We start from the raw sequence: 13,121 nt of genomic DNA, 5'->3' as shown, positions 1-13,121 counted from the left end.
GGGGGCCGCGGCATTCCAATCGATGAGGGTGATTAGTCATCGTCACATCAGTTGCACAACGGCGCTGTAATTAAAAGCCAACACCATCAAAAGAGTTCCCACACATTTGCTCTAATCGCTGGTTATAATGGACACGGATTGAAGAGAGAGATTGCACTCATTAAGAGCTAATTAGGCTATAACTATATTGCAACCATTCAAACCCCTGATTCTACATGACTAACATTTGAGGTACTATTTTTAAAAAAATCCATGTTTTCCATGACGGGAACCTTCATTATATTAGTAAACGATAGTCCTGCAGGAAAGGGGGGATGATTTCGGGATTCCATTAGGCCTGCGAGACTTTAAGGGACGTCAACCAGAAACGCTGCAAATATGCCAGACCAGGCAGGAACTACTGAATTACATGAAACAAGATAAAACCAATGAACACAGATATGCCCAGTTTTCAAAGGAAAACATTTGTATTCTAGCAGAACATCTTTTGTCCAAACACATGCAAGCAAAGAAGCTCACCGAATCCCCTCTCGTCAATAACAATTAAACACATTTGTTAATCTATTTCTTCATTGAACAACATAATTACCCCCGTTTTTAACATATGCTTAACAAATTCTTCAAACATGTCGCACACAATTCTGACAGAGTAATTAATACATGACATTTTTAAAGTTTGACTGACATTCAAGATTGCGTTTCTCAAGCTTTCTCACGCACATACAGGAATTAAGACGCATACCTGAAAATGTGCGGGTTTTATTTTTTCACCTGTCAGAGGGACATGAGCGATGCCATTGGGTGGAGCTGCTAACACTCAAATACCGATTGACTGGGAACGCGCTCATTCGTTGACATCTACTGCCACCCTGTGGCCAAAAGCTCAACTTCACTGCCATAATTAATAAGGTAATAAATAAGGCCACTGTAAGTCGCTTTGGATAAAAGCGTCTGCCAAATGCATAAATGTAAATAATTAAGAACACAAAGAAATGCATGATTTTTTTCCCCCCAGATTGGACCTTTATTGTATCAACAAATAATGCATCATTAAAAGTACAATGCATAACTACTGTAACTAGTGGGTTATTACAGGTATACCGTAACAAGACAATAATAACAACAGCGCTTCAGGAACACACATTCACGGTCCTGAGGATGGAAAGCATACAGAGAAATCCTGCAATACATTACTGAAATGAAGTGATTTAAAACAAGATATTGCTGCAAAGCACGATGCAGTCAAATAATGACCATTTTAAACCCTCGAGCCCACATGGGTAAGACTTAAGCATGCCACAAAATTAAGATGATGGACAAAATGCAATGTTACTGTAAAACAAATAGGCTAAAATAACGCAATAATTTGGTGTATATTGTCGCTCCTCCAAAGCCTGGCCACTAGAGAGCGAGCTTCACTAGGAAGAGCGCACTCAAAAGTGGTAAGGCGTGTGTGTGACCCAGTTGGAGATCTGGTCTTTGGTGCGCTTGGCCGAGCTGTGGGAGGTGAAGAGAGACTTGTAGATCTCAGATTTATCCTTCATGCCCTGGATTGATCTTTTGCTGCCGGCGACGGGACCCACGGGCGCCTTTAATTCCTTCGAGCACTCGCCGGATGTGGACGGTCCCGGAGCTGAGCGGGGGAAAGACAGACATTATTAAGCATTCAGGATGTGATGTAACATGCAAACCACTAGTGTGCTGATTACCACTGACGCTTATACATGATTCTGATGACTGACCTCATAAAAACATATAAAAAGTCTGACAAAAGTGGCAATGTATACAAGTATATTCTTTTTTTTTTATTCTCTTGCATGTTCTCAGGGTTTCTGCAGGTTTTATGAAGGTAAATTTAAGACCAATTAAAGACAATTTAAGGAATAAACACATCAATATGATCTCTAACTGTAGATGTCTAAAGCACACCATGAGTTTTATTAGTGACACTTCAAAGTTTGAGAATACAATTTCCAACAGATCTCCATAACTTTAATTTTACACAAAAAAAACCTTAAAGTTTGAGATAAGAAATCTTGTGATCTTGTGAATTTTATGATTAAAACAAGAGCAAATATCTATCAACGTGTTCATAAAAATCAACTTCATTCAAATGCAAGTAATTGTCATACCCAATGACAATTTCTCAGAAAACGAGACTTAATTTCTTTATTTTGCATGTTGTGTAAATGTATCTTGATTTAAAGGATTAGTTCACTTTTAAATAAACTTTTGCTGATAATTTACTCACCCCCATGGCATCCAAGATGTCCATGTCTTTCTTTCTGCAGTCGAAAAGAAATGAAGGTTTTTGATGAAAACATTCCGGGATTTTTCTCCATATAATGGACTTCAATGGGCTCCAAACGGTCCTCGGTCCAAATGACAGTTTCAGTGCAGCTTCAAAGGGCTTTAAACGATACCAGACGATAAATACGGGTCTTATCTAGCGAAACGATCCGTTTCTGCGAGAAACCGAGCTGTATTTATGCTATTATTTGACCTCTTATCAGACGAACGTGATCATCTCTGAGCTCCGACATAACTTCTGCTAAGTGAGGTCAAAATACGAGCGTGGTCATAGATGTATACGTAGATGCCTCATTAGCGCCTGCACGGATCAGTCGAATGAGCATCTACGATCGATATATCTATGACCTCGCTCGTATTTTGACCTCGCTTAGCGGAAGTTATGGCGGAGCTCAGAGATGATCACGTTCGTCTGATAAGAGGTGAAATAATAGCATAAATACTGCTCGGTTTCTCGCAGAAACTCATCGTTTGGCTAGATAAGTCCCTTATTCATCGCCTGGTATCGTTTAAAGCCCTTTGAAGCTGCACTGAAACTGTCATTTGGACCTTGAACCGTTTGGGGCCCATTGAAGTCCATTATATGGAGAAAAATCCTAGAATGTTTTCATCAAAAACCTTAATTTATTTTCGACTGCAGAAAGAAAGACATGGACATCTTGGATGACATGGGGGTGAGTAAATTATCAGCAAAAGTTGATTTAAAAGTGAACTAATACTTTAAGGATGTTTTGAATTTGTACTGGAAAACAAATATGCTGAGGAACATTTTTTCTTTTTTTTTGAAGTGCATGCAATTACATTTTGCCATTAAATGTAGGGCCCTATGAAATCTGTTCTATAATTTTTGTTTGTTTTATAGTTTCTGTTCTAATTTGGACTCTGCTTTAAGGGTTAAATTAACTTTCATCATCAGAACACATTATGAAGATATTTTTAATGAAATGGTAAAGATTTCTGTCCCTCTGTTGACAGTCCAAGGAACTTCCACTGACGCTTCAGAAAGTTCATAAAGAGATCATAAAACTAGGCAAGGCGAGGCAAGTTTATTTGTATAGAACATTACATACACAGTGGCAATTCAAAGTGCTTTGCACAGAAGTGAATAAGTGAATAAAATAAAAAAAATATATAGTATAACCCATATCTGGGGTGGAAGAAAATGGAGTCAGGCTTACTACAGTGCATTTAAACAGTATCCTTGCAGACAAATCTTCTTGGCCTAACTGGAGGCCTATCTCAAAATGTTTTACCAGTCAGAGCAGATCTAAACGGGTCTTCCTCACACTGGAGGGAGTACAAAAAAATATTTGTCAGGTAACTGTGCATTTAAACATTACCCTTACAGACAAATCTTCCTGGACAGGAACACCAGGGCTATGGAACTAATCCATACGAATCAAGCAGTTTATTCCAGATGTTCTGAAGAGACTCGATCGCTTTATAAGATGAAGTAAAGTCTTGCGTGATTGGAACGACATTAGGGTGAGCAAATTATGACAGAATTATCATTTTTGGGTGAACCGCCCCTTTAAGTTTACTGACCTACTTTTGATTTATTCATCCAAAATGTGACAAATTCGGACATTCTGCATAATACAGTAAATTACATTTTTATGAATGGATTTTGCAATTCCGTCCATGTTTTCTGCATCGCATAAATCATAGGGCCCTAAATTGAATGCCATGATATTGAATTTAAGACTTTCTGATCCAATTTAAGACATTTTTAAGGCCTTAAATTGTGGAAGGTCAAATTAAGAGCGTTTAAGACCCGTAGTTCTCTAAACCTCCTGCACACATACAGGCTGCATCAAAAAAACAACATTGACAACTCTCTCTCTCTTTTTTTGAGGATGAGACGATAGCCGCCCGACATGATGTCCGTAGATGACCTCGCCACTTAGTTTGCATAGTGGGGAAAATTCATATGCTAATAAATATCCAGTGTGGCTTCCACGGATTCACATGAGGACACCACAGTTCTTGTTAATGATTATATTTGCCATGCAGATGTTAGTATTAAGGGTCATAGAGCAGTGTTTCCCAACCTGGCACAGTTTTGATAAGTAAAAAATCCCAAGGCACATCACTACATAAAAAATATAGCACAATTACACAAACATGCATTGCTTCAAATGGCATATTAAAACCAGATATTATATTAAAAAAGTACTCACATTCAGTGAGTACTGAAAAAGCATATTCAAGTAAAAGTAATGGAGTGCTAGTAGAGTAAAAGTACCTGTCCTGAATACTACTCAAAGTAGGAGTAAAAAGTAGCCCTTTTAAAAGTACTCAAGAGTAGTGAGTATTATTCTATGAGTGTTATTCCATCTTATACCCTGCAAATTAAAAATGTATCTCACTCTTTTATGGATAATTCTCAGTAAGAACACCAATCACCAACAGTATTTCAGTATTTCAATATTTCTCCAAGTTTTATTTTTGACTGCTAGCACTATAAATACAGCCATGTAATATTTGAGATAATCCGGTAACATTTCTGACAACCATTCTGTTGAGGTTTTCTTGCGGATAATGAAAAAAGGTTGCAAAGCGTTGTACATTAACAATTGTATGTTAAAAAAAGCAGAGTTCTTTCTTTTCAAGACGCATTCATTGAACTGCTTTAATTTCAATGGATGTTTTCTCTGTAAAAAAAAAAAAAATAAGGCCGACAGGAAGCTCGTGCAGCATCTCATCTGAGCTTGTGCAAGGGTTTTAATCAAACAAGAATCTAAAGAATTCTGCCCAAAACTACATTCTTCTTTTGAAGATTGTGATAAGAAGAGATGAATCAACTTTAAATAGCCAAATTGTGGACTTTAACTGTATTTTGTGGAGGTTTTTGGCTTCAGGTGAACTTTGGGCCTAACAGGCCTTGATGACCAAACCATGCCACCTAAAGCAACAAACAACAATACAGAGGAATATGTTACCATGGCTCAAGTGCGTGATTTGTTGGAAAGGCAAAAATACTTCTACAGAACTTTGCCCAAACAACAAGAAAAAAAAAGTTTCAAAACCTGCGTACAAATCATTGTTGATTCTTCAAACAGGAGGATTGGTGACCTGTCAAAGCAAGTTTACGATTTTAAGGTGAGTCTAGAAATGACTCAAAAAGAACTTGATGATCTTAAAATCAAATGTAAAACTTGGTCTTCAAATTGTAATGAAACCAGGACAGATACGGACGCAATTTGTCAAAGTTTGATCACAATTTCAGACCAGACAGAACATCTGGAGGGCCAGTTAAGACGCCATAATATTGCTGTGGATGGCTTGAAAGAATCTGTGAGAGAAAAGGTGTCTGAATCTGAAGAAAAAGTGAGAAAACGTTTTAGAGAAAATTTACAGCTGGATCATCGGAAAATAGAGTTGGATTGGGCTCATAGAGTTGGGAAGCAAATGCATCATCAGAGAAGCCCCGACCTATTGTTGTTAGATTTTTGCGGCTGAAGGACACTTTGCAGTTTTGGATAAAGCTAAGAACCTAAAGGGCTCGGGCATCTTCATTAAAGAGGACTTCTCTGAAACCATACGGCAAAAGAGAATTACTTCCAGTAATGAAGGCAGCCCGTGAGAGAGGTGATATTGCATATCTGAGATACGACAAACTTATTGTTCATCCACCTTTCCAAAATCAACCAAAAACAAAGAAAACCAACTGTTCAGTACATTAGTCACTTATTGCATTTTGATTAGTTAATCACATAACAGTTGTATAGTACTGTTACATTATTGATTCCAACAAATTTGATTTTGAATCCGAGACCTTTAAGCCTTTTGATTTGTCTTGAATTGAGTAACTCACAATTTTCACCACTGATTATTTTTTGCTTGCAATTAAAAAAAATAAACCTGATGTTTTATGAAAGTTATTTGCAATATGCATGGACTAAAATTTTAAAGCTACACTGTGTGATGTTTTCCCCCATCTAGCGGTTAAAAGGTATGTGACCATCCAGTGAATATTAGTTTCTCATCCTCTCAATTCCGATTTCGTTTTAACTCCTACGGTGGCCGATTTAGTCCAAGATTAATATGGCTTCCAATATAGTTCGACCTCGTCCACATTCGACACGGTGCCATCGAGTGTTAAAACGCGAAAGGCGAAGCTTGAATTCACGGGTATGTCCCTCTTTGGCTAATGTACTTCAAGATGGAGGGGCAACATGGCGACCGGCATTCGAACCCCTCACCCGTATGTATTTTCAATGGCATATTATAAACTTACGAGAATACTTTATTACTTGAAAGAAGTAAATATACATTAATGAGCACATATATTTTTGAAAGAACTAAGTGTTTTTAGCTAAGAATAAACTAAAAAAGTTACACAGTGTAGCTTTAAAATCGCCATGTGAGAACACATTACATTAAAATATGCACTTCAATAAACCGACAGAAAGCAGGTTAGCAGTGCTAACCTACTAGCAGTTATGCATAACTAGCATAACTAGTATAACTAGCAGTGCTATCTAGCAGTGACGATCGGTTAATGCCTAATGCACTGAAGCCAGGCAAACAATCAAGCTAAAGGAAGTGTTTCCAGCAGATGGCACCGCGAGCTTGTGCGGTGCTAACAGAATACGTACCATTTGTGAGTGTATTAGAAAATGTAATATCCTGCAGTCAATTTTTAGTAATTGTTTAAGGCAATTTCACGATTTCAGTCATCACACAGTAACCAGCAACACTTTCATAAAGCGCGCGTGCCTCTCACTCTAGATTAATTCCAAGATTACAGTGAGATTAATCTAGATTAAAAAATGTTATCTATGCCCAACACTAAAAAGTACACTGTTTTTAAACTACTTAATAAAGTACAATTCCTGAGAAAAACTACTCAATTACAGTAACGAGAGTATTTGTAATTTGTTACTTTACACCACTGCTCATATTTAATGTGAAACTTCAGCTTAAATCAGGTAGGAACACAATAAGGTCATATATAGCTATATGATGATAAAACATCAACATCACTTATCATTGGAAACCTCGTATTTAATTAAACTCTGTTGTTGAGGTTGATTGGTCAGACACTTGCACATGTCATTATAATATTAACAAATGGAGTTATGACGTTTTTGACCAGCAAATAACGAAAGGGAAAATATGTATTTTGTGTGTCACTGAAACAGTCGCATCTGAGGCAGTAAATTACATTTTCATCAACTTGCAGGATTTAGAGTTTATTGTTGCTATATGGGCGCTCGGCTTTCTTCTTCTTGAAATCTCATGATCAAAATCTCATGACACTTATGCACAGGATATTTAAACCAGTATAATTGTTTCAAATAGACTATTCTTCACTCTTCAAATAGAAAAAAAAAAACGTTAGCCTTTATGGACATAGTGACTCTTGAGTAAAGAAAACACTGCCTTTACTCAAACATCAGTTCTTTATTACCCTTGCAATCTCCAAACTGTGCACCGCACTACATTATAAATGGAGGCGGGGTGGAGTTATGAGGTTTGACTGACAGTTTGAGGAGCCAATGGAGTCACGAGGTTTAATCACAACCTCTTTTAAAGATTTGTACTGGTTAAACATTTGTAAAACCCATATACAGATGTAAAGGATGACCAATAACATTAGTTTTATAAAACAATAATGACGAAATGTAGAGATCCATGGTTTCGGTCGACAAGCGCAATGATATTCTTATTGGCACCATTTATTTCACAGTGGTTGGGAAACACTGTCATAGAGGACCTATACTTTCATATTCATGTTTATAATACACGAAATGTGTCCAAAAATAGATGTGTATCATTAAATATATTCAAACACACTGCTGTGCAAAAATATGGGGTCAAGATTTATTTATGAAGAAATTAATACTTTTACTCAGCAAAGATGCATTCAATGAATCAAAACTGACAATAGAAGACATTTAGAATGTTATTAAAGATTTCTATTGCAAATAAAGGCTGTTCTTCTGAACATTCAATTCATCAAATAATCCTTAAAAGAATGTATCAGAAATTGCTCTCATATTAGAATGATTTCTGAAGGATCATGTGACACTGAAGACTGGAGTAATGATGATAAATTCAGTTTTGATCACAGGAATAAATGACATTTTAACATATATTCAAAAAGAAAATAGTTATTTTAAATAATAATAACATTTCACAATTTGACTGTTTTTACTGTATTTTTGGTCAAATTAATGCAGGCTTAATGAGCATTATTGACTTTTTTTTGTGAAAATTGAATTTTAAAATCTTACCGACTCCAAACTTGTGTACGCTGTAAATAATAACAATTTAATATAAATTGTATACTCTAGTTAAAGATCAATTGAGTTAAATAAAAAGACAAAAGTTGACTTCCTCTGCTGCCCTCTACTGTCATGATGGATATAATGAACATGAAATATGACCATATAGTGCTTACTGTACATATTACTATTTAGAAATACTATGTGAACCCAGTATGCAATGATAATTGTCTCACATGACCTGATTACATTGTGTAATCTCAGGAATGAATATTGAATATATATTGCAATTGCACTATATTTCTTGCAAATTTAAACTGCAACAGATTTTCATGAGGAGTTTCCCTTTCTTTCCTCCAAAACGATGATGAAATGCATCGCATCTACATATATAACCCTTATATAATTGTGCTTTTTTAAACCATGTACATATAGCACAATTTAAAATGTAAATCTAGCCACAGCCCTTCTGTGCCCTGGCATTCTGGGATACCTGATTGACTGCTGCCGTCTCCATCCAGTGGTGTGGATTCAGCCTCTGATGTGTTTTTGGGTACATCACAGCTTTCTGCTATTATAAGAGAAGAGAAGAAAAAACATCTATTAAAGTAGTTTCACTAGTTTAGTAAAGTACTTGAGTAGTTTAACCATTATAGTATAAACAGCATAAAACATTGTTTTCTGAGAATATGGATGATAAAGATGTTGATCTGATGCTTATGGATACTTTCCCACCAACAAACTATTCTACACAGAATTTGGTTAGTTTTTTTCATCCAGCTCATGTTAAATGTTTAAAATGTAGTTCGCCACACCGCATGTCCATTTCAAATAAAATGCATACATGTTCATGTTTTAATGTAACATCCTGATGTTAAAAAAGCAACGCTCATACAGTTATGCAATACAGTATATGTTCAGTCAAACCAAAAATTATTCAGACACCAGATATAATTTTTTACTAGTGAGTGAAGGACACTATCGTTCATTTATGTAAGTAAACTGTGACATATTATACCCAAAAATTCTTCACACAGTGACTACCAGTAAAATTTATAAACATTTGGGAGCAAAATTATTCAATTTGACCTGACCATGATTCGCTCAAGTGCTTTGTCTTTAATTGCTAATGCGACCTTTGACACCACAGACTGAACAAAATGAAGCATTGCTTGGTCATTGGTTGAGCTAAATTGGTATGATCTAATTGACCGTTCGCAAAGACCCGCCCCCTTTAGTTACTGTTGCTATGTCCGACAAGCCGCGCTCTCACACCACACACACACACACACGTTCTCACGCAGTGAAAAACACATCGCAGAGCAAAGAGGATACTGACAATGCACTGACAGACAGGACAGAGCAGGTTACTTTTAATATGAAACAAAGACTCAACTCTAAAATATTGTCATTGTTAAATAAATGTAAACAATAAATACAGTTTTGTGGCTCTTTAATGTGTGGTGACAGGTCGCTGTAGTGCCTCAGTTAAAGCTGCTCGTGAACCGATCATCTTTTCCAAAGTAGATTTATAGTATCAAATAAACATCAATGAACTTCAGAAGGAATGTTGTTTCAACCACGGAAAGACGTCAGTACACACCGTTTTTCAAGTTCAAGTCCACCGACGTTAATCTACAAACTCTCTTGACTGCTTTGTCGGACAAAAATGGCAGATTCGGCGAATGCCGGATTATGATTGGTCAGATCGCCTGTCAATCAAACCCCCAGCAAAGGATGCATTGTGTAGTTAAATTTCACAGCTGATTGGTTAATTGTAATCAATTACATCCCTTTCTATCAAAGTTATATGACATTAAGATGAATTTGTTCAGACACAGTTTAACTCTGAGTTCTTGTCATATTTTATTACCATTTTCAAAACTATAGCGAATAAACCTTGATAATGTGAGGAAATGTTGACGATGATATATTTTGGTTTGACTGTATTTCGGGCCTTCCGGCATGCACTATCAAACCCTTGCAGCTGATCCAGAATGCAGCGGTGAATCAAATTCAAGGCACTGGTGCCCGCCTACAAAGCAACCACAGGCTCTGCACCAATATACCTAAACTCGCTTATTCAGACAAACACACCCTCCAGAAACTTGCGTTCAGCAAGTGAACGACTCCTCGTGGTGCCATCCCAAAGAGGCATGAAATCACTCTCAAGGACCTTTTCCTGGACTGTTCCCACCTGGTGGAATGACCTGCCTATCTCAATTCGTGCAGCCGAGTCTGTAGCCATTTTCAAAAAACATCTAAAAAGACACATCTTTTCCAGCAGCACCTGACTTATCACTCTATTCATTTTCTGTTTGTCTATTTATTAAAAAAGAAAGAAAAAGTTCTGTCCTATGTGTTCTGTGCTAGATTAACTGAGACTTGTTACAGCACTTGCATATTTTTGCCCTTGACTGTTTTAGTTGCTTCTATTGCTCTCATTTGTAAGTCACTTTGGATAAAAGCGTCTGCTAAATGACTAAATGTAAATTTCACCCCAGACACAACAGTAGGATCTCAGTAGGAGCTTTTTGTCAGACTGTATCATATCATGTGACATTCAACAATGTATTAGTTAATGTACACTCAAATAGTAACTATGAGACATGGCATAGAACTTTGATCAACTGCTTTATTAAGAACTATATTTTAATTTAATTCACATTTAAAATATGCAATATAATGTCTTGTGATGTCAATGACATCCAAATACATTATATATATTGTATATTTTGACAATGTCTTTAATGTCTGTTTATATAAACCAATGACTTGTTAATAAATGCAGTCTGTGTGGTTAACTCGTTTATCCATTTCAACCTATTTTTAGAAAAGGAAACATGTCTTCAAGTGTTTTGTTTTGCATGAATTTAAGCACACGTTTAGGTTTTCTTCAGAATGAACCAGGCTAAAGCAGGGATCTCCAAAGGGCCACTGTCCTGCAGAGCTTAGCTCCAACCCTAAATAATCACACCTGAACCAGCTAATCAGTGTCTAACAAGGCCCTAGTAAAACACTAATTAACTGGTTCAGGTGTGTTTAATTGGGGGTTGGAGCTAAACTCTGCAGGACAGTGGCCCTCCAGGACAGAGTTTGGAGACCCTTGGGCTAAAGCAATGTTTACATGTGAAATTAGCTCATGGATCATCAATCACATGTACACTTTAGCCTGATTCATAATGAAGCAAAACTAAAAGGGTGGATAAAATTAAATATTTTTAATATTGACATTTGTCCTACATTGATAACTACTATTCTCAGTTATTTCCAAGCACAGTTTAATATTTATTCAAGTCTCACATATTTGCCTATACAGTTGAAAAGAATGTTATGGGTTCAATAAGAGTTTTTCCACAGCATCTGTGACACTGTCAATCACCACAGATTGCATTCATAATGCACTTGCATTAGAGATCTATAGGCTTTTAGAAATGTGACGTTCTTGTTAAAGCAATGTTGAAGCTACGCCTATAAAGACATTTCTGATATCCTTGTGGGTGTTGTACAAAAAGTTACCGGGTTCACAGACAAGATTAACAAGCAATTCACACTAATCCTGTTTTAATAGATAAAATGCTTAGGTTTTGTGGCTATACTTTTAAAACTATGTGCTTAACTCAGCGCCTGAGGCTACTTAGATTTCCATTGTTAGGGAATTTGTACCGGTTTGCACAAATGTAAATTATTTTCTGTGGAAATCAACAGCATGTCACAGACATTCATAGCACTCAAGCTGTATTAAAATTCAAAATTCAGAGTGACTAAAATTATTTTGGTCCAGTTATGCATTTGTAAAGTGGTTACCTTGAGTTTTAACTTGCAGAGTTAATTAAGAGTCAAACTTAGGGGCAGATTTGTTTTAAAATCATGTTCTTACAGTGAGAGAACACAAATACATTATCATTCAAATGTTTGGAGTCTCTTCTGCTCACTAAAGGCTGCAATTCTTTGAGCAAAAACAGAGAAAAAAAATCTGTTATATTGTGAAATATCACAATTTAAAAAGAATGGTTTTCTATGTGAATATATAGTAAAATGTAATTTATTCCTGTGATCAAAGCTGAATTTTCAGCATTATTACTACAGTCTTCAGAGTCACAAGATCCTTCAGAAATCATTCTAATATGATGATTTGCTGCTCAAGAAACATTTATGATTATCAATGTTGAAAACAGTTGTGCTGCTTCATATTTTTGTGCCTTTAATGTCACTTTTGATCAATTTAATGCATTCTTGTTGAATACAAATATTAATCCAAAAGAAAAAAACCTTACTGACCACAAACTTTTGAACAATAGTGTGTGTGTTAACACGAGACTAGTGTGATAGAATGTCTTACTAAGCTTATCTGAGTTTCATTCAAATCTTTCAATACGTATGTCTTGATGATGCAATGCCTGTAAAGCCGGTAAAGCCAGTACAACTTCCACACACAATATGCTCAAGGTAAAGTTGATGTTTACATAGAGAGAAATCCACCCACTGGAATTATATCTGTAATGCATAACTAAACATTCTTAGAAAACTAAACAGCTCAAACAACAAAACTGAGATTTTAGCCAGAACTAAAGTGGA

At 36.2% G+C, this 13,121-nt stretch overlaps 1 protein-coding gene across 2 annotated transcripts in view; it reads right to left on the bottom strand.

The window, feature by feature from the left end:
• Positions 1-452: 452 nt before the first annotated feature.
• Positions 453-13,121, bottom strand: part of rtf2 (replication termination factor 2) — a 65,686-nt gene continuing 53,017 nt past the window's right edge. Inside the window, exons 8-9 of one of the 2 annotated variants that reach the window (XM_079840307.1) lie at positions 9,037-9,114; positions 453-1,633 (exon numbers count right to left, since the gene is read on the bottom strand). In XM_079840307.1, coding sequence (XP_079696433.1) covers positions 1,434-1,633; positions 9,037-9,114 — 278 coding nt within the window. In that variant the 3' untranslated portion in view covers positions 453-1,433. The remainder of the gene's footprint in view (positions 1,634-9,036; positions 9,115-13,121) is intronic. The other variant, XM_079840308.1, reaches the window with a different exon arrangement.

The sequence above is a fragment of the Gobio gobio genome, assembly GCF_949357685.1.
Source record: "Gobio gobio genome assembly, chromosome: 17".
NCBI classification, from domain to species: domain Eukaryota; kingdom Metazoa; phylum Chordata; class Actinopteri; order Cypriniformes; family Gobionidae; genus Gobio; species Gobio gobio.
The sequence above is the reverse complement of the archived record's forward strand: the minus strand, read 5'-3'. Positions and strand labels throughout refer to the sequence as shown.